At 45.5% G+C, this 24,378-nt stretch overlaps 2 protein-coding genes across 5 annotated transcripts; both read right to left on the reverse strand.

Annotated features, from left to right (window-relative positions):
• Positions 1-1,031: 1,031 nt before the first annotated feature.
• LOC127009973 (FK506-binding protein 5-like) lies at positions 1,032-11,998 on the reverse strand. Of its 4 annotated transcripts, none has more exons than XR_007762673.1 (6): positions 11,872-11,998; positions 8,877-10,093; positions 6,500-6,568; positions 5,145-5,216; positions 3,340-4,216; positions 1,032-2,367 (listed from the first exon to the last, which is right to left on the reverse strand). XR_007762673.1 is itself a non-coding variant. In XM_050883596.1 (6 exons), the coding sequence occupies exons 3-6, from the start codon at positions 9,125-9,127 to the stop codon at positions 3,406-3,408; spliced, it is 1,203 nt and encodes a 400-aa protein (XP_050739553.1). In that variant the 5' UTR covers positions 9,128-10,093; positions 10,570-10,741; positions 11,872-11,982; the 3' UTR covers positions 1,032-3,405. The 4 variants fall into 4 exon arrangements, 3 of the variants coding, with proteins under 3 accessions (XP_050739553.1, XP_050739552.1, XP_050739554.1); XM_050883596.1 differs by adding an exon at positions 10,570-10,741 and having other exon boundaries at positions 1,032-4,216; positions 11,872-11,982; XM_050883595.1 differs by having other exon boundaries at positions 1,032-4,216.
• Positions 11,999-15,699: 3,701 nt separating this feature from the next.
• LOC127009975 (uncharacterized) lies at positions 15,700-20,556 on the reverse strand. The gene is made up of 3 exons (XM_050883599.1): positions 18,750-20,556; positions 18,451-18,625; positions 15,700-18,338 (listed from the first exon to the last, which is right to left on the reverse strand). Exons 2-3 carry the CDS (start codon positions 18,620-18,622, stop codon positions 16,963-16,965), a joined length of 1,548 nt encoding a protein of 515 aa, XP_050739556.1. The 5' UTR covers positions 18,623-18,625; positions 18,750-20,556; the 3' UTR covers positions 15,700-16,962.
• Between the last annotated feature and the right edge of the window lie 3,822 nt (positions 20,557-24,378).

The following is a 24,378-nucleotide window of genomic DNA, read 5'->3' on the forward strand; positions in this document are numbered from 1 at the left end:
CAACACCGAACGGCAAGTTTTTTCCAAAGTGAAATGGAGTACACTCATTCATTCCCCCCCTCCACCCCCACCCACACACACACTTCCTCCACTCTACTCTTACCTCCAGAGAAGCAAGTTTAGCGAGGTGGATTGATATTTTTGTTTGCAACTGTACATCCACAAACCAGTTCTTATACTTTTTCTTGATAATTGATTATACAACATTTTCTATATAATAAACTTCATTAGCCAATGTACAACCCTATTAATGCCCATCGCCCTTTATTTACCCCTCACTCTTATCCCATTAGTAACCAACCCTCTTGTGCTTCTCTCTACAAACCCAGAGCCATAAATAGGAAAGTGTGACCGCCTCCATCACAAACACCATGTTGTTACGAAAAGAGTGGCATGAAATTCAAATTGATACTGATAGAATAATCCTTTTTGTATGTGTTCTAGGTACTTTTGACCATCCCTAGAGCACACACACATACACAGTAAACACTATTGTATCAGAATCAAATCGAATTACCCGCGTCTCTTCTGGTAATATGGTGCTTGTGATGACGGCCAAAGTCGCATACCCCATGGCTCTGTATCAACCATCCCCTTCTCATATACCTCTCACACTTAGACTAACTCATATCCCTCTCAGTCTCTCCCTTCTACACTACATTCACAGCCAGAGATTAATAATACAGGACAGCCCACAATCACGGGGCTTGTCTTCCTCTACCGCCCGGCCCCACACTGCACCAGGAGTGAGGGCATGGGAGGGAGTGGCTTGAGAGAGCAGGTGTGGGAGGGGGAGGGAATGGCGGCAGGAGACGGAAGTTTAGTCTTTGTTTCGTTTGGTGCTTTTCTGTATTTTTTTTTGTGGGGGTGGGTGTAGAAAACCCTGTCCATATGATTAAGTGGGTAAGAGTTTGCGCCTAGCTTTATGTGGTGTTGAATTTTTCTTTTTATTTGTGAGACATTTAAAGTTTCAACTCTCACTTTTTTTTCTTTTCCAATTAAATGACACTCATTTATTTCTCACAACTTTCTTTCGCGAGGTCTTTTAAGTTAAGGAATTCTCCCATGCAAGTTTATTTTCTATTCAATCTCACTTACTTAGAAAAGATTATTCCTTTCACAAAGTTTCTAAATATCACCACATATATTAGTTTTAATTTCCACACACAAGAGTTAACATCACCACAACACAATAGTTCTTACACACATCGGATATTGTCTTGTTCTTGCAGCGATATACCACTAGCTTGAATTTCCTTTTGTTCAACACACTAGGATTCCACTACTCTGTTACACTTTGCTGCCTTCTATGTCTGTCAGTAAATCATCGTCTGTCACTGCTATCTTCCTGTGCATTGTATAACCGGAGATTCGCCTTTCGTTTTTCGTATATGCCGTACACAAACAGCTTCTCAGTTTTTTCAGAGTATTTGCCTTTCATTATTGCTATGTACCGTACACAGACAGCCTCTTAGTTAACGTGTTTTTTTTGTGCTAGTTATTTTCTCCTTGTCTGTACATGTATAAAAAAATTTTGCTTTGTCTTAAAACATTGCCAAGGGCTGTCTTAGGTATACATTTGTTTGCTTCATTCAGACATAAAAGGCTTAAAAAGTTTCCCTTGCTGGCCTGAATGCGTGGGTTAATGTTTTTTGCTTTGCTTAACACTAGTGGACAACCCTCGCTAATACTGTGGCACAAGGATCATGAACATAAGCAGCAGAAGTATTTATTCTCCAGAACTGCCGTGATTAACAACCAATTTACTTACGCCCACACCAGCCACATGAGTAAAGAAATTTCAAGTTATAGACACGTTTCCATTTGGTCTCAGTTATCGATTCACAACTGCATTTAACAACCCTATTTTCAACTTAGAACCGTACCCAATATAGTAATTCAAAGTTACACACTCACATACTTCACTTTTCAGTCATCCGCATTTATTTTTTTTCAAGTTTACTTATAGACACTTTCCCATCTGGTTTTAGTTATTCGTTCAAGAGGATACTTAACAACCTTATTTTCAACTTCAAACATCACCCAACATAGTAAGTCAACTGAAGTCACACACACCACTTTTTGACTTACACACATTCACTTTTTGGTCTTGCGCATTGATTCCTGGCCTTTACTGAATGCCATCCTTCAAACTAACAACCCTATCAAACACACATGTACGTCAACCCAGGCTCCCTCGTTAGCTTTTCCATTTGGTTGTACGTTTATCAAGTCACAACCCTCATGAACACAGTCATTTCATCTCTCCGTAACACAACACTTCCCGGATTTGTGAATAAAGACCTGACGAAACTTGGCCCATTTATCTTCTTGGATGTAAAGTAACGGACTGGGCCTTTCTTCTATCTGTGAGTGAGGACAGACTATCACAAACCTATTTTTCTGCGTCAATAGTGGACATTTGCAAACACCCTCCTCTTATGAATAACACGAGACATTTCAACCTCCCAGATGATGCTTGGCCCATTTACCGTATTTTGCGGCATATATCGTGCACCCTAAACTTTAAGAACAATTCGGGATAAAAAATATTCAGTGCTTAAAATGCTCATAAATATGTACGGTTAAGCAAGACTGATGATGTACAGTTTAATAAGTCGCTCTGCTGTCCACTACGCATGCACACTGGGGAACACGCAGCAGGAAAACATATTAGTTTGCCTTATTTTGTTGTAATTCATCCACTTGTGACCTTTGTAATAGTTGTTATTCCCTGCAAGACAACAACACACCAGCCCAAACAAGCAGGAACGGAGTGAACATCAACGTGGGGTAATTCTTTCACAAATCTGCCCTACTCGTTTGTTATAAAGCTTTCTCTTGATTAAAAAGTGTTGCTCTGATGGTTGTGCCGTGTATTGGCGCTGACGCAGGAAAAGTCAACGATAGCAGTGAGTGAAATATAGAAAAAGTAAGCGAATTGAACCACTCTCTGTGAGCTATTTTGCGACTGCGGGCTTATTCCTACAACACCGGGGTCGGATGCTCAAAAGTGGTCATAGATTAGTCCCAGCGGTGGTCTAAGTGACTAGTCCTGTCGTAAGTTAGTCCCACCTTACGACTAACTACCTCCGTTGATGTTCAGCCGAATTGCGATCTGTCATAGGGAGGGACTAAGGGTTAATCAATCACACTGTACGCCACAAAATACGGTACTTGTTGGATGCAAAGTAATGGACTGGGCTTCTATCTATGAGTGAGGACAAAGTATCTAATGGACTGGGCTTCTATCTATGAGTGAGGATTAAGTATCACGATCCTATTTTTCTTTCTCAATGGTTAGACACTTGCAGACATCTAGCAGGGCACGCACCTCACCTGTGAATGTCGTGATCCAGGTGTTCTTAGGGTGATATATTGCATCCGTGAGCTGAGGGGGAGGGACTAAAGAAGCAGCCAGCCTTCCGCAAAGTCTGGGCTATCCGGGGCATCATCATCCATGCTGAAGTCATCATCCACCCACTGCGGAGACATCACTAATTCACTGGCCGAGTACCACCTATCCTCCTCCTCCTCCTCTTCCACATTGTTATCGTCATTCTCGTGGCATGCGCCGTTATTCTCCTCCTCCTCCTCTTCCTCCTCCTCCTCCTCGCTCTGTACATGGGGTGGTTCCAGGTGGTTCCAGGACAATGTGACCCGCATTTCCCCCATCACATCCTCCTGTTCATCGTCATCGTCAGAACTTGAACTAGAACTATCGTCATCGTCGTCCTCATCCTCTTGTCCCTCTATGATCTCGTCTATCCGATCTACGCCGTCAAACCCATCGTCAATATCACCCGCCGAGTCATCTATTTCCTCCACTGAGTCATCTATCGCCTCCTCCGCGTCATCTATCTCCTCCACCGCGTCGTCTATCTCCTCGTCTATTCTCTCCACCATGCCGTCCACCGTCTGCACCACATTATTCACAGCGTCCAGCATGCCGCCAATACACCGATCCAGCAAGTCATTCATTCGCCCTTCGTTTCCACTCTCCTGTTCCTCCTCCTCCTCCTCCTCCTCCTCGTCTTCCTCTTCCTCCACTGTCGCATCTGAGTCGAATACGTTTGCAAGTCCGTCGTCAGCCATATCCTGGAGGCCATCTTCATCCCCATCGCCCTCCTCTTCCTCGTCGCTGTCGTCCTCCTCCGACTGAAGCTGTACCATGTCGTTGAGTGGCGGGGGGGGCGGTACGCTGTTGAAGATGTGCCTGTGGGTGGAAGGAGGAGAAACAGTCACACAGGTACAGGTAACCAAAAATCGTCTCGGCACCTTCCATACATCCTCAACCTTACCTAGCTGTTTTTCTCTCTTTTCCTCTCCTTCCTTTTCATTCTTCTTTCTTTGGGTAGGCAAGGGATATCCTGCTGTCTCTCTCCCTCACCTTGCACTCCCCTCCTAGCCCTTGTGACCCTGTGCAAGCCATGAGTTCAGATTACAAGCAACTGTGCAAGTCGGACCTTCAAAAGCTGCCATTCCAGACAAAACATAGAAAAACATAAATAAAAATGGAGTTTCACTATTCCTCATCATGTAATACAGTTGTCCCTCAAATAGTACGGTTTCCAATAGTTCGGTTTCGGTTTTATACGGATTATCATGGAAGATCTTTTAAGGATTTTTAAATTTCCTGCTTGTCGGGAAATTTAAAAATCCTAAAAAAATCTTCTATGAAAATCCACATAAAACCGAAACCGAACTATTGGAAACCGTACTATCTGAGGGACGACTGTACTAATATATAATCAAGCTAAGAACAAAATACACTAAAAATATGCATCACGGGGACCACTGAGAAGGAGCTGAGTGCCGAGGCCTTGTATGTATTCCCCCAACTTTACCTTCGAGAAATAAAATGGACTAGATGACTATTCTTGTTTTACTTCAAGCCAAAATATGAAAGACCCTGGAACCTCAACTTAACTTTAACCCTTTGACTGTCCTTTCATTACGCCGATGCAAAGCCGAGTGAAATCATGAAGCTAAGGAGACTGAACTAAACCGACAACCACAAACATATCAACGGAACAGGTGAGGCTGCCTTGACGGGAAGTAACAAAAGGGAGTCGGACGGAGGGGTTGAAAAAGGTAAACTGCAGATCATAAAAATACATCAGATGAGAAGGACTGGCAAATACCTTTCCTCGATCTTCGGTTCCGCCTTCGGGCTGGTGAGATCAATGACTTCTGGCACGGGCTCTGGGTTTCTGCTGTAAGTATGGAAGGAAAGAGAGAGAAAGGGAGAGAGACGGTGAGGAAAAATAGAGAGGGGGAGAAAGAAGAGAGAAAAATGATAAAAGAGAGAAATATGGTTTGGGAAAGTGGAGGGGAAGAGGGTAGGAAGGAAAGAAATATGATAAAAGAGAGATAGTAAGGGAAAATAAAGAGGGAAAGAAAAGGGGGAGAAAGAAGGAGAGGGAAATATGATGAGAGAGAGAGACGGTGAGGGAAAATAGAGAGGGGAAGAAGAGTCAGGAAGGAAAGAGAAATGTAATAAAGGGGAGGAGAGAGAGAGGGGAAGAAAAGTGCAGGAAGGAAAGAGAAATATAATAAAAGGAAGGAGAGACAGAGAGAGAGGGAGAACATCATCATTCACTCATCTCATCAGGTACAAATAACAGGCAAACAGAAGTATAAAGCACAGTTCACACGGGCAAAGTTTCCCTGTTTCGGCCCAAAGTTGCTCGGAAACTGAGTTCCGGCACCTTTGTTGTAAAGAAGTGCCCACCTTTCCGTAGTTCTGTGAAGATGGTCATCTTTCTCCTGTTGTGGGAAACTTGTGGCCTTCTCACGTCAAAATTAGTCATTATAATGTCTGACGAGTTGGTGTGGCCCAAAAGTGTAGTGAAATAAATCCCTGTGCGCATTGGTAGAAGAGCATAGATGCCAGAAAAAGGCCAAAGGCAATAAAAAAAGAGCCAAGAAGGCCAAATGCACTACAGAAAAGAGCCAGCATCACCCTGCACAGTAATGGAGTCAAAAACACCGAATATACTCTAGCCCATGTTTTTTTTTACTCTACATAAATATAAATAACCAGAACGATTGCGTGTGGTGGATGGAAAACGATTATATTATATTATATTTCAGTACTCAATACCCCACCAACATATGCCTGGCTTATTCATGAACACAGGTCACTATTGAAAGGAGGCCTAAAATTACATCAGACACGTCAAAAAACAAGAAAACTCGGGCCGAAAATCAGCCTTGGGGTCACAGGTGGTGTCTGTAAACACTAGCTAGTGCAAGACTGGCCGCAAGGTGCACTGCCGCTCACAGGAGCAAACTCCAGTATCGTGTGAACAAGTGGTCCAGCAAAGCAGGATAAAGCTGCCAAGGAAGCGGGAACACGAGATGCCAGCACAGGAAACTTTGCCCGTGTGAACTGCACTTAACCTTTCTCACCACACCCAACTGACCCAAATCAAAGCAAGAACAGGTACACAATGGCAACACAGGTAAGTACACAACAGGTAACAGGGTCCCTTACCTCTCCCGATTCCTCATTTCCATATCCAGTCTTCTTGCTAGCTCCATATCCTGCTCCTCACACTCCTTTCTGTGGGTGCGGAGAGACAGATGTAGTGTTGAATACCTTATCCTTCCTCATACTGCAAATCCACACACTTCCTAAACAACCTTATCCTCTGTACAGCTAAATAGACTCCTTCCTCATTGCTTTCATGGGTGTGGAGTTCAATTCTTTTTACTTCTTATTGCATCCACACACACCAAACTCTCCTATCCTCTAAAACCCTCAATACTCTCCTTCCTGTGGGTGTGGAGTGCTGGGATTAAGTGTGGAGAGACTAGTGTGATCTTCAATTCCTTTTACTTCCTTATATTGCATCCACACACACTCACTTAACCCATCTATCCTCTATACACCTTTAACATACCCCTAAATATACTTATACACATACTCATTTTTATTATTATTATGAAAAGAGAGGAATCAAGTAGAGTGAGGAGTGTGGACCCTATACGACACCTGTTGAGCGTCCCCTAAAACACCAGATATGCAGAGAAAGAGAAAATGGAAGAAATCAGAGAAGAAAGAGGATGAGAGAATATAAATCACAATAGAGGAAACAGCTCAAAGCCTGCTACTCAATAATAATAGTAATAGAAATAGAGGTACAGAGGGGTAAAGAAAAGAAAAAAGCAATAAATATCTTAAAATACACACACTCAACCTCTCCATCCTTCATACACTTTTCCGATACTCCTAAACACACATCCACATTCACACACATGCAATCCCTATACCGTCCTCATCTTTCCTCCACTCGTCAGATTTCCCTAACAATCCAGGTAAGTACAACAGGTAATTGGACCCCCCCCCGTACCTCCACACAATCATCTATCCTCCATGCACCTTCCCTATAGCCCTAAACATACTTCCATACACACACAAACACTTTGATTATTATTATGATTACAAGAGACACAAGAGTTAGAGAGAGACGACTGCGGACACATCTTGCTTTCTTCTTCATCCTACTCAGATTTCCCTTACAATCTATCCTTCCCTCCTTCCATTTCTTGCATTCCCCACAAACACTCGGCCAATCACTTAATATTTCTTCTCACACATCTTCCACTTCCACACCCTCCATTACCCCTCGTATAATCTCTATAATTATCATCTCCCACCCAAATGCACACTTGTTCACTCCCACTCACCTCGCTGCACATACACTCACACACACACACACACGACAGAAATATAAATACTACTTGGAATGAAATAAAAAAGTGGTGGAGGCAAAGAGTGTGTGGAGTTCAAAGGAAAACCTGGACAAATATAGATATGAAGATAAGACCACATGTAGAGGTCAGGCCCTATATACCACAACTAGGCAACTCAAACACACAACCCTGCTATCCTTTCTAAACACATATCCCCAACCCTGCCTCCCGCCATCAACCCATAAGGTACTGGCAATCATTTGTTTGAGGATACCCTAAACTTAACCTAACCTAACCTAACAAAACCCCAAACAGCTACTTATAGTAATAGAAATAGAGGTACAGAGGGGTAAAGAAAAGAAAAAAGCAATAAATATCTTAACTCAAAAAGCAATAAATATCTTGACAAAAAATTCATAAAAGTTTCCTTACTGATGAAACTTTCTATACAACAAAGCGAGGTCATTCTTTGTTGATTTATACCATAAGGTGCTGACTATCATGTGTCTGAAGATACCCTAAACTTAACCTAACCTAACCTAACAAAACCCCAAACAGCTACTACAGGTCTTGACTCAGAAAATTCATATATGCTTCCTTACCAATGAAACTTTCTATACAACACAATGAAGTTATTCTTTGTTGATTTGAACCATAAGTTCCTGCCTATCATGTGTTTGAGGATACCCTAAACCTAACCCAACCTAACAAAACCCCAAACAGTTGCTATAGGTCTCGACTCAGAAAATTCATATCATGCTTCCTTACCAATGAAACTTTCTATACAACACAGTGAAGTTATGTGAAGTTATTCTCTGTTGATTTGTACCATAAGGTCCTGCCTATCATGTGTTTGAAGACACCCTAAACTTAACCTAACCTAACAAAACCCCAAAGAGTTACTATACGTCTTGACTCAGAAAATTCATACGTGCTTCCTTACTATTGAGACTTTCTATACAACAAAGTGAGGTCATTCTTTGTTGCTTTATAAAACAGTAGTTACCCTCCCTTCCCCTCCCCTATCACAACCTCAACTCTCCTCTCCTCCCCAATTACAACCTCAACCTTCCCCTCCACCCCTATCTCACCTTCTTAACCTTCCCCTTCTCCCCCATCACATCTTAACCCTCCCCTTCTTCTCCCATCAAACCTCACAACACCATCTCCCTTACCTCAAGTGCTCCAGAATGACGGGGTTATCGAAGAGCTCATTCAGCGCTACCCCAGAGTGCACGGTGCGGCAGAGCGAGCACTCCAGCGTCCCATTGGGTTGCCACAGCCTCTGCGCACACCCGAAGCAGAAGGTGTGCAGGCAGAGGAGCAGCTTGGGGGCGCGCTGACGGCAGAGGATGTCATAGTCCTCGAAGCAGATTGGGCAGGCGAGGTCGTGGGAAATGAGGTCTTCTGGGGTGTAGGTCGCCATTTTGTTGTTGTTGTTTTTTAGGGGGGTTGGCTGAAGGAGTTTTTTGTGTTTTTTTTATTTTTTTTTATTTTTTGAGGGTTTGGTTAGGTTTAGTTTGTCTGTCAGTTGCTCCAATTCAGTCTTTCTTTTCCTGCTTTCACTCTTTTTTTCTGGTTTGTGTGTTTTGAATGTGTGTGTGTATCTGTGTGTGTGTGTGTGTGTGTGTGTGTGTGTGTGTGTGTGTGTGTTGCTGTAGTTCTTTGAGTGTGTGTGCGTGTGTTTAAATTTGTGTACGTTTTCCTTTCTTACAATTACATGGAATCCCTTAATGTATGTGTGTTCATGTGTGTGTGTGTGTATGTATGTGTGTGTGTGTGCGTGTGCCCCAGTGGTCCTGACAGATACACACACACACTCACAGCCTGTCACTTCCCTCTTATTGACGTGTCCTTAACTCGTCTCTCGGAGCAAACACCTTCCTCATCAATGCACATGCTCTCCATCACCATCCGTCCCCCTCACACACACCCCCGCCCAGGCCCAGCACACACCTGTCTCTGTTCACCTGTGTGTGTGTGTGTAGCTTCGTTACCTGACTGGCCACACGAACTGCCCTTTCTTATTACTTCATGGCGAAAATGTTTCCTCTCTCCCTCTCTCTCTCTCTGGATATTCTTTCTTTTCTTAAGGGCCTTTTTTCTTGATCTCAAACTCCCATTTTTTTTTAAATTAGGGCAAACCTTTTTTTAGCCTTTTTTATTACATTACTAGACTAAGATAGGTAGTATTTTCTGCCTAATAAATCCATCTAAAAATTCTGTGTGATGTCTATTAAGTGTGTGTGTGTGTGTGTGTGTGTGTGTGTGTGTGTGTGTGTGTGTATCTTGCCGAGTGTGTATCTTCCCTCACACGTGTTTCTCCCTCAGCCAGTCACAAGAGAGCAAGCTCCTGCCTTCCTCATGTGTAGACATTCCTGTGTTGCCCTTCCTGAAACGTACAGACAAGCACACACATATATAAACTTTGTGCTGGTTCACATTAGAATGTAAGTACACACGAGAAATTGACTAAACCTGTCCCAAACTACTTAACTTATACTCTGCCTATTTCTAACCTACAAGTGGAATGTTGACCTGCTTATAATCTTAGGACGGGAAGGGGTGGGCTGCATGGAGACTTGCGCGGAGGAACCCCCGGGGTTGGCGTTGCAGGGTGTGTAAGGCGCCATGCCCCCCCCAGCGTATGCCCCCACTGACTGACTGATTGTCAAAAATATCTTGTCAATGATTGGACAGTGTCTTCAGTCAGCCCTTCTCCCACACATCCTAGATAATGGCCAACCCCACACTACAAGTTTTCCCTCTATTCTGTTGCTCATCTATGGTGTTTAATGCTGTCCATGCCTCTTTATCATTTTGACAGCAAACCAACAGTGTTAACACCCAGGCCAGCCGGGTGAATACCTCCATCACAAGGCCCCCAGGCCAGGCCCAGCAGTGAAGAAGCAGCTGGTCATTGGAGGCAGAGGCTGCCCGGATCACCTGGATACTGGCCAGCTTGGATGGAGTCTGGCCTTGGCAGCGTACAGTGTTGGGGCTGGCAGGCATGAGTGGCCCGGCTGTGTGGCCCTGGGGACTGAGGGATGACAGAAGGGAACTCACAGGTTTCAGTGAGGTTGGAAGGACTGGCAAGGCCTTCATGGCATTTGCCAGACTGACATTTGTTACAAAGATCTTGTAGGAAAAATGTGGTTTGCTTCCTGCCAGTGTAAGTGAATTTATCAGGGAACCCTGAGGAATGCTGCAGCACCAAGAACTACATAAAGCAGCCTCACTTGGACAACTCATTGAGTCAGAAGGAAGCCAAGGCTTCGCGGCTCTATAATGAGTTACCCGGTGATGTTAAGAACAGTGGCAGTCTGGCAATCTTCAAGAAAGCGCTTAAGACTCACTTATTCACAAAATCCTACGACTTCACAAACACGAGGATTGAGGACAACTTTCGGTGCTAATATTACTGTTATAATGTTAGCGGACCTGTGGAGCGCTGCCACGGTGGCAGACCGGGGCCTGAAACCTCATCAACGGTAAACGGTAAACGGTAAGCAGGTGGCAGCCTTTGGCTTCTCTTACCAACACTCTCAACTGAACATGATGTATATAATATGTGGCCAAGGGACTCAGTGTCACTGTACCAACACTTCAACAGGTGCACGGGGACACTCCTGCAGCGATGTGTCGGGGCCGTGACTGTAACGTTACAAAACTGGTGCAGATTTTCAATAACAAAGAATTTTTTTTTTAGAACCTCATGATACTTTGTGGCCTAAACACACACACACACACACAGTAACACACTCACGTAGCGGCACACACACCAACACACCCACACTAAACAGCAGGTAAGTGGACAGGTGAGAAACAACAAAGGACACGGCCGCCTGACCACCACCACCACCACCGCCAGGGCACCACACGTACGGCACTTGTCACGGCCTGGCCCACCCCCCATGACCCCCCCACGGCCACCACGGGAACACCCACCCACGGACCCCAGGCACAGGTCAACAAGAGGTCACACTAACAGGACAACACAACAACAAAAGGTCACAAAAATAAGACAAAACAAGTATCTCTCCATTGCTCCTCCTAAGCCCTCCTCCCTAGACTCAAGAGGGCGGCAGTTTTGGGCTCCTCCTTCCCTTATTACGGCCTCAATATTATTCCCCTTTCACATGTAGAGGCAGCAAGGGTCCAGGCACTCACCCGGGCTATGGCGAGGCGTGGCACTCAAGGGAAATGGAGAAAATAAGGGAAAAATGGACCCGCCTCCTCCTGCCTCTCCACGCTGGCCTTCACTGTGTTCGATTCCCTGGCGGAGGCTTCGACTTTATTGTTCTTCTTCTTATTTATTTATTTATTCATTATTTGCTAACTATCTCACTTACTGTCCTTTTTATTATTGTTCTTTTATTGTTGTTCTTTTATTGTTGTTCCTTTATTATTTATTTATTCATTATTTGCTAACTATCTCACTTATTGTCCTTTTTATTATTGTTCTTTTATTGTTGTCCTTTTATTGTCTTTTATTATTGTCCTTTTATTGTCTTTTATTATTGTCCTTTTATTGTCTTTTTTATTGTCCTTTTATTGTCTTTTTTGTATTATTGTCCTTTTTATTATTTATTTATTTATTATTTCACTAACTATCTCACTTATCGTCCTTTTTATTATCGTCCTTTTATTATTGTCCTTTTATTGTCTTTTTTATTATTGTCCTTTTATTGTCCTTTTTATGATTTATTTATTCATTATTTCACTAACTATATCTCACTTATATTTATTGTCTTCTTCACAATCTTCTCTATCTTATTAATTAGTCTTATTCATCTAATTTATCGTCTTGTTCATTATCTTCTTTATCTTATTAGTCTGACTCACCTCATTATCTTGTTTCTTATCTTAATTGCTAATCTTATCTTCTTTGTCTTATTCAAATCTGTTACTCATCATCATTTATCATCTTGTTCGTCTTTTCTTATTTATCTATTATTCATTATCTTATTTATGCTTACTATATTGTTTATCATCTCATATATTTTCTTATTTTATTTAACTTTATCTCTATTTATCATCGTTTCTGAAGCCTTTATGTACCACTAATGTATATTCGCTATTTCTTATTCAGTTAAAATCATATATATAATAGTGTTTCTTTTAATTATATAGTCTAATTTACCTCATTTTCTGTCTATTTATTATATTTTCCTCTTAATTTTCTTTCTTTCCTATATAAGCTTTTGTGTTCGGGTTATTTATTTATGTATTAAGTATTTTTTATTCATGTATTGATATATATAAGTAATTTGATCTTTATTTATTTATTCATTCGCATATATTTTATTATTTTCTATATTTATCTTTTATCTTTCTAGTGTTTGTGTTAATTACGATGTATAAGAGTTTAATTAATCCTTTATCTGTCCGTGTCTGATTTCCTGCTCTCTCTCTCTCTCTCTCTCTCTCTCGGACAGGATATTTAACGACTGAGAGAGAGAGAGAGAGAGAGAGAGAGAGAGAGAGAGAGAGAGAGAGAGGAAATGAATAAGAAAGAAATTTAAGGAGAAAAAAAATATAAGAGAAGTAGAGAGGAGATAAAAAAAGACTAAAAAGGGAAGGAACATAACGAAAAGAAGGTTAAAGAAGGGAAATAGGGAAAGGAAAGGGAAAGTAAAGGGAAGATGGAAGGGAAGGGAAATTAAGGAAATGTAATAGGAAGTAATTAAGGGAAGGGAAGAGAAGGGAATAGGAAGGGAAGGAAGGGCATGTGATAGAAAGGAAGGGATGACAAAGAGGATGGAAGGGAAGGGAAGGGAATGTAAAAGGAAGAAGTGAAGTGAAGGGAAGGGAAGGGAAGGGAAGGGAAGGGAAGGGAATAGGAAGGGAAGGAAGGGAATGTGATAGAAAGGAAGGGATGACAAAGAGGATGGAAGGGAAGGGAAGGGAATGTAATAGGAAGGGAAGGGAAGGGAAGGGAAGGGAATGTAATAGGAAGCAAGGGAAGGGAAGGGAAGGGAATGTAATAGGAAGCAAGGGAAGGGAAGGGAAGGGAATAGGAAGGAAGGGAAGAGAATGTGATGGAAAGGAAGGGATGACTGAGAGGATGCAAGAAAGGGGAAGGGAACAGGGAGAGAGGGAGGGAAAGAAGGGAAAGGGAGGAAGGGATAGAGAGGAAGGGATGACAAAGAGGATGGAAGAAAGGGGAATGGAAGGGAAGGAAGGAAGGAAAGGTAGAACAGAAAGAAGGGAAAGGGAATGAAGGGAAGGAATTAAGGGATCGACAAGAGGGGAGAGAGAGAGGGGAAAGGTAGGACAGAGAGAAGGGAAGGGGATGTGAGGGGAAGGAAGAGGAGGGGAAGGGAAAGGAAGGGAAGGAAAGGTCGGGAAATTGGGCAGGGAAGGGAGAGGAAGGGAGCCAGGGAGGGGAAGGGTAGGGGCGTATGACAGAAGGGAGGAAGAAAGGCATTTAAGGGGGAAGGGAAAGGAAGGGAGGGGGATGTGAAGGGAATTAAGAAAGGGAAGGGAGGGTAAGGGAAGGGAAGGGAAAAGGAAGGAAAAGGGAAGGGTATAGGGATCGACGTGGGCAGAAGGGAGGAAGAAAGGCGTTTAAGGGAGAAGGGAGAGGAAGAGAAGGGGATGTGAAGGGAAGGAAGGGAAGGGAAGGGAAGGGAGAAGGAAGGAAAAGGGAAGGATAGGGTCGTAGGCAGAAGGGAGGAAGAAAGGCATTTAAGGGAGAAGGGAAAGGAAGGGAAGGGGATGTGAAGGGAAGGAAGGGAAGGGAAGGGAAGGGAGAAGGAAGGAAAAGGGAAGGATAGGGTCGTAGGCAGAAGGGAGGAAGAAAGGCATTTAAGGGAGTAGGGAAAGGAAGGGAAGGGGATGTGAAGAGAAGGAAGGGAAGGGAAAGGAAGGGAAGGGAGAAGGAAGGAAAAGTGAAGGGAAGGGATGCGAAGGGAATTAAGGAAGGGAAGGGAGGGGAAGGGAAGCAAAGGGAGAGGAAGGGAGCCAGGGAGGGGAAAGGTAGCTAGGGGCGTATGAAAAAAGGGAGGAAGAAAGGCATTTAAGGGAGAAGGGAAGGGGATGTGAAGGAAGGGAAGGGAAGGGAGAGGAAGGGAAGCGAAGGGAGAGGAAGGGAGCCAGGGAGGGGAAGGGTAGCTAGGGGCGTATGACAGAAGGGAGGAAGAAAGGCATTTAAGGGAGAATGGAAGGAAGGGAAGGGGAAGGAAGGGAAGGGAAGGGAAGCGAAGGGAGAAGAAGGGAGGGGAAGGGTAGGGGCGTATGACAGAAGGGAGGAAGAAAGGCATTTAAGGGAGAAGGGAAGGAAGGGAAGGGGAAGGAAGGGAAGGGAAGCGAAGGGAGAAGAAGGGAGGGGAAGGGTAGGGGCGTATGACAGAAGGGAGAAAGAGAGGCATTTATTAACACGTATAGACATTGATAATATAAGGCGTGGTGTGTTGCTGACGTCAACTATAAATGATGACAACAAAGAAATGTGTCAAACTATGTGCCTCCCCACCCCCCTCCTCCTCCTCCTCCCCCCAACACGTGACCCCCAATCTTGCCAACGTCCTCCCCCCCTCCTCTTGACATCCTCTCCTCCTCCTCCTCTTCTTTAATCTATTTATATGCATGATACTTTCTTTTCAACGTGTAAACAAACAAATTTTTCCTGGGCCAAGTATTTTGTTTACGAGATCCGCTACTGTTGCTGTTACTACTACTACTACTACTACTACTGCTACTACTACTACTACTAATAATAATAATAATCAATGCAGGACAGTCATCACCTCATCCTTGCGACTACTACTGCTTCTACTACTACTACTACTACTACTACTACTATTACTACTACTATTACTATTACTACTACTACTACTGCTACCACTACTATTACTATTACTACTACTACTACTACTACTACTTCTACTACTACTACTACTACTCCTACTACTACCACTACTACTACTACTACTACGACTACTACTACTACTGCTCCCATTGCCTCAGGGTCATTAGATAAACAAGAGCCGTGGGTCAGAATTAAACTCTTTATCGACTCACAACTGGTGAAAGACAAAATTCATGGTTTGCGACGCCGCCAGGACGAAGAACGAACAGGTAACGAACACGTATCGACGGTTAACGAACAAACAAACAAACAAACAAACGAGCCCTATCGATCAACGAAAAACAAAGTCGCACAAACAAACAAACAAAGTCATTATACATTCATACGAGTAAATATCTTCATTATATCGCAACCTTTAAGAAAAATAATAATATGCTTACACTCGGAGGTCCTAACGTATACATACAAACGTACACAGACAACACACGTACACATGTATACATAAATATTGTCATCACATACAAGTGTCTTTTGATGAATGTCCTGAATGTGAAGGAAAATTTGTGTGTGTGTGTGTGTGTGTGTGTGTGTGTGTGTGTGTGTGTGTGTGTGTTTACCTATTTGTAGTCTACAGGGCCAGAGATAAGCTCCAATAGTCCCGTCTCCATATCTACATTCATCCAGCCTTTCCTTCATTTGGTGGACACTGCTCGCCTCCACCACCTCTTCCCGCAAGCTGTTCCATGTGCTAACACTTCTATGTGGAAAACTATACTTTTTCAATCACTCAAACAGGTTCCTTTATTAAGTTTCATTCCATGTCCTCTCAGCCCCCGCGTTCTCGCAGTAGAGAAGAGATCATCTTTATCCACCTCATCATACTTATTCACCAACTAATACAGTGTGATCAGATCTCCTCTCTCCCTTCTTTGTTCCAGTGTCGTCAAGTCCATCTCCTTCAGTCTGTCTTCATACGTCATATTCGAGAGTTCTGGGACCATTTTAGTTGCAATTCTCTGTATTCTTTCCAACTTTCTGATATCCTTCTTCTTGTGAGGCGACCACACAACTGCAGCATATTCAAGTTTTGGTCTTGTCAGTGTTGTTAATATTTTCTTCATCATTTCCTTATCTACATAATGTGTATGTCTGTGTGTGTGTGTGTGTGTGTCCCATCCCCACCAGTACCTAATTAAGAACCCTTCAGCGACGAGAGAACATCAACGATAACAATAAACAACAACAACAACAACAACAATAAGGGAACAATAACACTACTGAGAATCTTGTATCATACTGACGCCTCGCCCCCCGCCCCGCACACTAGCCAGGGGGGCGGGGGGCGGCACTACACCCTCACAAGGCACTTTGGGGCATCACAGCCGGGGTCACTCGGGGGGGGTCACGGGGTCACAGGTCAGGTCAGGTCGCGGCGGATCGGCGCCGCGTCAGTATATCTCGATGTCCAGGTTCTGGCACTTGACGTTGTTCTTGAACTTCGCCACGTGGTCCTTGGGCACCAGCCACGTGTAGAGGCAGCCCAGCTCCCGCAGGCGGGGGCACTCGGCCACCAGGCGGGCCAGGGCGCGGGTGGTCAGCGGGGAGTTGAGGACGCGGATCTTGGCCAGGTTGCGCCACATGCCGGCGTCCAGCAGGTCGCACAGTAGGCGGTCGTGCAGGACGTGCGGGTTGTGCAGCACCAGCTCCAGCACGCGCAGGCCGCGGCTCTGCGCCAGGAACACCTGCAGGTCCTCCTCGGACAGCTTCATGGAGGCCACCTGCAGGCTCGTCAGCTCCTGGAAGTAGTGCAGGCCCTCCCGGGGCGGCAGCAGGTCCCCGCCCTCCTCCCCCAGCAGGTAGCCGTCCAGACACAGGCCCTCCAGGTGCGGGCACTGCTCGGCCAGCACCTGCAGGTGGCGGCGGCTGATGCTGAGCTTCTGCTGCGAGAAGCGCGTGTGGTAGGTGTAGAGGAAGAGGTGCGTCAGGCACTGCCCCGCCTCCCGCAGGAACCACTCCAGCGCGTCACAGTTCACGTCGGCGAACTTGGCGCGGCGCAGCTTGGTGAGGCGCGGCAGCAGGCGCAGGCGCGCCAGGTCCATCTCGGGGCTGCCGGTGAAGGAGACCTGCAGGTACTCCAGGTTGGGGCACAGGCCCACCAGCACCTCCAGCTGGAACTCGTTGAGGATCTCCCTCGAGTGAAACTCCCGGAGGTGGCACTGCACGTCCTTGTGGTCCAGAGTCTGCAGGAAGCTGAAGAGCTTCTCCATCTTGACGTCCGGCACCCGCAGCGTGTGGATGTCCGTCAGCACCAGCAGGATGACGGCCACGCCCGCCTCCGTCACCTTGGTCATGGTCAGCTTGATCTCCCGCAGCGACGCGCAGCACGGCGTGGTGGGCCGCAGCACGTCGCCGCGGCTCAGCGCCTCCAGGCTGGCCCGCAGCCCCTGCCGCTGCCCGCACAGCAGTGCCACGCCCTCGTCCGTCACGTCGTAGCAGCCGCGCAGGTCCAGCAGGCGAAGGTGCGGGCAGGTGTGCGCCACGATGTCCACCATGGTGTTGTCGCAGAAGTCGGTGCACACGAGCGAGGTGAGCGCGGCGGCGGTGTGCAGGAAGGGGTAGAGGCGCGCGGCGCGGCCCCCGCAGCCCCCGTACAGCAGGGTCAGGGCCTCCAGGTGGGCCGCGTCCGCCCCCTCCTCCAGCACGCCGCTCTGCACCACCGACCCGCTGGCCGACAGCCGCCGCGCCCGCAGCAGCAGCAGCAGCCGCACGTGGCCCGGAGAGGGAGTCACCTGCCGCGCCTCCGTCAGAGCCAGCACCTCCTCACCTGCGGGTAGGGACGGGGGTTACCGGGGCGGCTGGGGGAGGGAAGGGACTGGGGACGACAGGGACAGTGTGAGGCAGGGTGAGGACCCAGGGCTTGAAGGGGCAGTGCTTACCTACGGTGGCCTGGAGGGGCGTGGGCAGCAGGGTGTCGAGGTGGCCCGCGGCGGCCAGCAGGTGGGGGTGCGTGTGGGCGTGGGCGTGCTGGTCACACAGGTGGTCGAGGCGCAGCGCCAGGTGGGCCACGCACTGCCGCTGCAGCGACACGGGCTGCCGACGGGGCGCCATGACCTGGGGGAGAGAAGGGGCACGATGATACCTGGGATTTCTCTCTCTCTCTCTCTCTCTCTCTCTCTCTCTCTCTCTCTCTCTCTCTCTCTCTCTCTCTCTCTCTCTCTCTCTCTGTCATCCTCACCTGAGTGGATGCTGGGCCCAGGTAAGCAGCCAACCACACGTCCTCTACAGTAGCAGCAGCAGCAGCAACAGTTGTAGCAGCAGAAGCAAAAGTAGTAGTAGGAGGTAGTAGTGAAGAAACTGCTACCTTCCCTTGGTGGTGGTGGTGGAGGAGGAAAGGGGTGGATGGGCAGGGGAGGAGAGCTGCACTGCCTCCACCCTGTCTTCTGTCCTCCGCGTTCTTCTCATTTGGGGAGGATAAACAATATACTTCTTCCTCGTTTTCTTCTTTCAGAGGAGGTGGAGAAACAGAAGTGGTGGTGGAAGTAGTAGTAGTAGTAGTAGTAGTAGTAGTAGTAGTAGTAGTAGTAGTATATATATTAGTAGTAAATAAAACTATTGGAAAGGGAATGTTGCACGTGGTTGTGTTTTTGTACGAATGTAAATAAATGTCTTTGTCGATGTTCTTTTTTTGTGTGTGTTGTTGCGGAGAGAGAGAGAGAGAGAGAGAGAGAGAGAGAGAGAGAGAGAGAGAGAGAGAGAGAGAACTAGCTATAAACTAATTGAGGAGAAACACTGCCTGAGCAAACAGGTGGAAAGGAAGGAGAGAAATGAAAGAGGAAATAATAGAATAAAAAAAAAATCAGGGAGGATGAAAATAAAATAAAAATCAAACGAAATGTAGGGAAACGAAGACAGAATTAACCCTCACACCATCACCACCACCACCACCACCGCCACCACCACCCTCACCACCACCTTCACCACCAAAACAAACAAACACGACAGAACACATTGCAGTGACCTTGAAATATCTCACTTTTATCTCCTTTTTTTCTCACTTTTTTCACTTTTCACTGAGGCACTCGTTTGGCACTGCTGTTTGGCACTGAGATAAGGGAGAGGAGTGGAAGAGGAGCAACAAGGGATGGTGAGGCACTGCAAGGATACTCAACAGTGCCAGAGGATGCTTGGCACTCTCCTAGAATTTTTGAGTGCCAAGAGAAAAAAAAGTAGTAAGAAGGAGCAGGGAAGATGTGGCACCCAGCTATGAATGACCACAGTGCCAGAAGGATAACGTAACACTATAGCACTGTACAAACGATAACAGTGCCAGAGGAGGAACAGTGTAGTGAGGTTAGCACTGTATGAGGTCTCGCAGAATAAAACACAGGCTTGGCACTATTGAAAAACAGTTGGGAAGTGAAGTGGCACCGTTCTGGATGTGGCACTGCCCGAGGAGGTAGAGTAGCAAATCCCAGGGTGGCGATTATGAGAAATAGGCTTGGCACTCTTTAAAAGTCTATTGTGCCATTGTCAGGTTGCGAAGTGGCACAGAGAGGTAGTCAAATCCCAGGGTACCGATGATGAGAAACAGGCTTGGTACTCCTCAGAACCCTCTACGGTGGCACGGGAAGATTGTGGCACCGTGACACTGCCCTAGTAAGGCTCTGCTAAGACGACAGTGCCAGCGCAGTGTAGCGAGGCTGGCACTGTGCAAGACGTTCTACGATGTTGATTTGGAGGAGGAACAGACTTGGAACTCCTCAAAACCTTCTGTAGTGCCACAGGATAGTTGTGGCACCGTGGCACTGTCCTACTAAGGCTCTGCTGAAGACGAGAGTGCTATGGGAGGACGTGTAGCAAGGCTGGCACTGTGGAAGACGTCCTAGTGTGTTGATCGGAAGGAGGAAGAAGCTTGGCACTCCTTGAAGGCCTAGAGTGCCATGGTTGGGCAGTGGCGGTGTGGTGGCACTGTCCTGGGTAAGCCTGGATGCCCTCCGTCGTGGCACTAGGAGGGCAGACTTGGCACTGGCACCGCATCATCTGCAGCAGCCTTCTTCGGTGTGCCAAGTGCCAAGCCCCTCCTCCCCCTCCTTCTCCCCCTTTCCCTCCTCCACCATCCCATGACCCACTCCCCCCTACCTACTCTCCTCTTTTTCTACCTCCCCCCTCCTCCTCCTCCTCTCTCCCTCTCTACTAGCCTGCTTTCTCCTCTTCCTCCTGACTGCTGAGACCCCCAACCACGTGCTTCTCCTCCTCCTTTCTCTCTCTCTCTCTCTCTCTCTCTCTCTCTCTCTCTCTCTCTCTCTCTCTCTCTCTCTCTCTCTCTCTCTCTCTCTCTCTCATTGGCACCACCCTTTCCCCTCCTTCCCCCACCCCCTCATGGACAGTATCATTTCGTATCGCGTCGCTGAAATCCCTGTAATTCAATGTTTTTTTATTATTTTTTATTTTTTTATTTTTTACTGTAGATGAAACAGTTCAAGGAAAAAAAAAAAAAAAAAAAACTAATGTAAAAAAGCCCTCTACTCACTGCTCCTACAAAAGTCAAGAGGAGTGTTTGTAATTAATGGATCAAGACACTCAACTACGTATTCTAGAGGAGGTCTCACTAACGATAAAAAGACATTACCAGGCGTCTTACACTCAAAACTTCCAGGTAACAAGCCAGATCATGTATTTATATAGCTTTGCCTGTTTAAGAGAAAATCTAATACTATGCTCGGGTTCACGGCGAGGAAACTTAAAATGTAATAGTCTTCATATAACTCGTTGGAAGGACCTCATCTGGAATACGCAGTGCAGTTATTGTCCTATTACAAAAACGGCATGTATGTAGTTATTCGAAAGCAGCAACGCCCTTCGAAAATACCATCGGCACAGACACATGAAGAATGACTTAAGTAGTATGAATTATCTCCTTGCTCTGGAAAACGATAAACTGACCAGATTTTTTTTCTCGTAACTCACTCCGCCATTGAAAGTTACCGCGCGATGTTTGTTAGCGCGAAAAGGCCGGACCACCTCTTTCATAAATCGCATCGACTATTATTTTCTCGCGACGGAAGTGAAATGAGGTTGATAAATGAACGTTTCTTTTATGTAGGTCGGGTTACAACTCCTCCACGGGTCAACAATGGGCCAGTTTTACAGTCCATTACAGCAAGTTTGTAAGCTCTCCTTCCATCATCCATTGTTCCCTCCCCTCCTTCCTCTCAGCTCTTCCTTCCTCCTCCTCCTCCTCCTCTTCCCCTTCATCCATTCCCTCTGTTCCTTCCCTTTCCTTGTATTTCATCCTCTCCTTTTATCATACATTCTTCCCTCCTCTTTCCTCTCTTCTTTCTCTCACCCTTTCCTTCTGTTCCTTCCCTTTCCTTGTATTTCATCCTCTCCTTTTATCATACATTCTTCCTTCCTCTTCTTTCCCATCCCTCTCTTCTCTCTCTTAATTTCTCCTTCCTCCTCCTCTCCTGCTTTCTCTCAACCATTCCTTCTTTCCCTCCCTTAATTTCCCCTCTCTCCTTCCATCTTCCATTTTTCCTCCCTTCTTCCTCTCAACCATTCCTTTTCTCCCTCCCTTTATTTCCCCCTCTCCTTCCATCTTCCATTCTTCCCTCCTCCTCTTCTTTCACCCAACCAAACACAAAATACGAAAAAAATTCCTTGTAGCTCCAGTGTTCGGCGTTGATATATAAAAAGGTGGAGGGAATTTTAGGACACCACACAGGAAATCTAGTCTATATTAATATCAGGTAATGAGTAGAAATAGCGGATCATTGTGGTGGATACGGTTTGGTTTGGGCGCTTACAGTGAGTGTGTTGGACTGTGGAACTGGTCAAATGAAGAGTCTGTGAGGAATAGACCGAATCACAACAGCAGGCAACCGTGACGTAAGGCAAATACTTTCTGTTGCCTGCTCTTCCATGTTTCCGTGCTTTCTTCTTTCAAAACACTCTGCCAATCCACTTCACAATCACATTCTTGTACACACACACACACACACACACACACACACACATACAGATTGTAAATACGCATCAGCAAAATTCATAACACGTTCATAGCATGTGTGTGTGTGTGTGTGTGTGTGTGTGTGTGTGCAAATTCACTCTCATGTACGCACAAAGTGAACGCAAAACACCTACACTATTGATTTTTTACGCTCATGTACGCAAGATTAAATATACATACATGGGCTGTGTGCGTAAAAATAAGGTCATAATTATGTACAAGTCATGAGGTGTGTGTGTGTGTGTGTGTGTGTGTGTGTGTGTTTGTGTTTATCTGACATATGACGTAACGTGTGCGCGACTTACACACACACACACACACACACAGCCAAGATCCATGTACGTATAGGGGAAACAGTCATGTACGTGTAGCACGGTACGTCAAGGCTGTATGTGTGTGTGTGTGTGTGTGTGTGTGTGTGTGTGTGTGTGTACATAAAGGGAAGAAATGGGAGGGGGGAGGAGGGGGGGGAAGGAGGAACCCATAGATTTGACCACCTTGATAGAGAGAGAGAGAGAGAGAGAGAGAGAGAGAGAGAGAGAGAGAGAGAGAGAGAGAGAGAGAGAGAGAGTGGAGGGGGAGCCATTAAAATTTTACACTGGCATAAAATTGAACACGGAAAAAAGTGAAAATATACAAGAAGAAGAAGAAGAAGAAGAAGAAGAAGAAGAAGAAGAAGAAGAAGAAGAAGAAGAAGAAAAGATGATAATAGAAGAAATAGAGAAGTTGAATAATGATAAAGGAAATGATTAACTACTACTACTACTACTACTGCTACTACTTAGAATAGAAGAAAATATTAAAAGAAAGACAAGGATGAAGAAATGAAAAGTATAGAGGAAAGAAGAAGAAGAAGAAGAGAAAGGAGAAGAAGAAGAGAAAGGAGAAGAAAAAGAAGAAGAGAAAGAAGAAGAAGAGAAAGGAGAAGAAGAAAAAGAAGAGAAAGGAGAAGAAGAAGAAGAGAAAGGAGAAGAAGAAGAAGAAGAAGAGAAAGAAGAAGAAGAAGAAGAAGAAGAAGGAGAAGAAGAAGAAGAAGACACCAATATCGTCAACACGTGAAAAAAGATGTTTTGACCAAGGAGACGAAAGAGAGGAAGGAGGGAGAGAGGGGACGGGAGAATGGGGGGTGTGGGGGGGGGGGGAAGAGGAGGAATATATATGAAAAACAAAATAGCTGAGGAAGGGAAGGGGAAGGGAAGAGGAGGGAGAGAGGGAGGGGAATTAAGAGGAGGAATGGAGAAAACAAATGACTAACACCTTCCCCTTCTTCTTTCTCCTATAATTATCCCTTTCTTTTTTCCCTCTTTCTCTTTCTTTCTTTCTTTTCTCTCTTTCTCTCCTTCATTATTCTCTTTACTTATCATACGTCTCTGTTTTTCTCTCTCTCTCTCTCTCTCTCTCTCTCTCTCTCTCTCTCTCTCTCTCTCTCTCTCTCTCTCTCTCTCTCTCTCTCTCTCCTTCCTTCCCTTTACTTATCGTACGTCTGTCTTGACTATCCTTTTTTCTTTTTCTTTTTTCTCTCTCTCTCTCCTTCCTTAAATTCCCTTTCCTTATCATTCTCTTCCTTTTTTCATCCCTTCCCTTCTTTCCTCTTCTTTCTCCTTCCTGCTCCTCCTCTCTCTCTCTCTCTCTCTCTCTCTCTCTCTCTCTCTCTCTCTCTCTCTCGCTCTCTCTCTCTCTCTCTCTCTCTCTCTCTCTCTCTCTCCTTTTTTATATCCTTTTCCTTCTGTCATTCCTTTATTTCCCTTCCCTTCCCTTTCCTCTCTCTCTCTCTCTCTCTCTCTCTCTCTCTCTCTCTCTCTCTCTCTCTCTCTCTCTCTCTCTCTCTCTCTCTCTCTCTCTCTCTCTCATCCTT

Source organism: Eriocheir sinensis, chromosome 42 (assembly GCF_024679095.1).
Source record: "Eriocheir sinensis breed Jianghai 21 chromosome 42, ASM2467909v1, whole genome shotgun sequence".
Taxonomy (NCBI): domain Eukaryota; kingdom Metazoa; phylum Arthropoda; class Malacostraca; order Decapoda; family Varunidae; genus Eriocheir; species Eriocheir sinensis.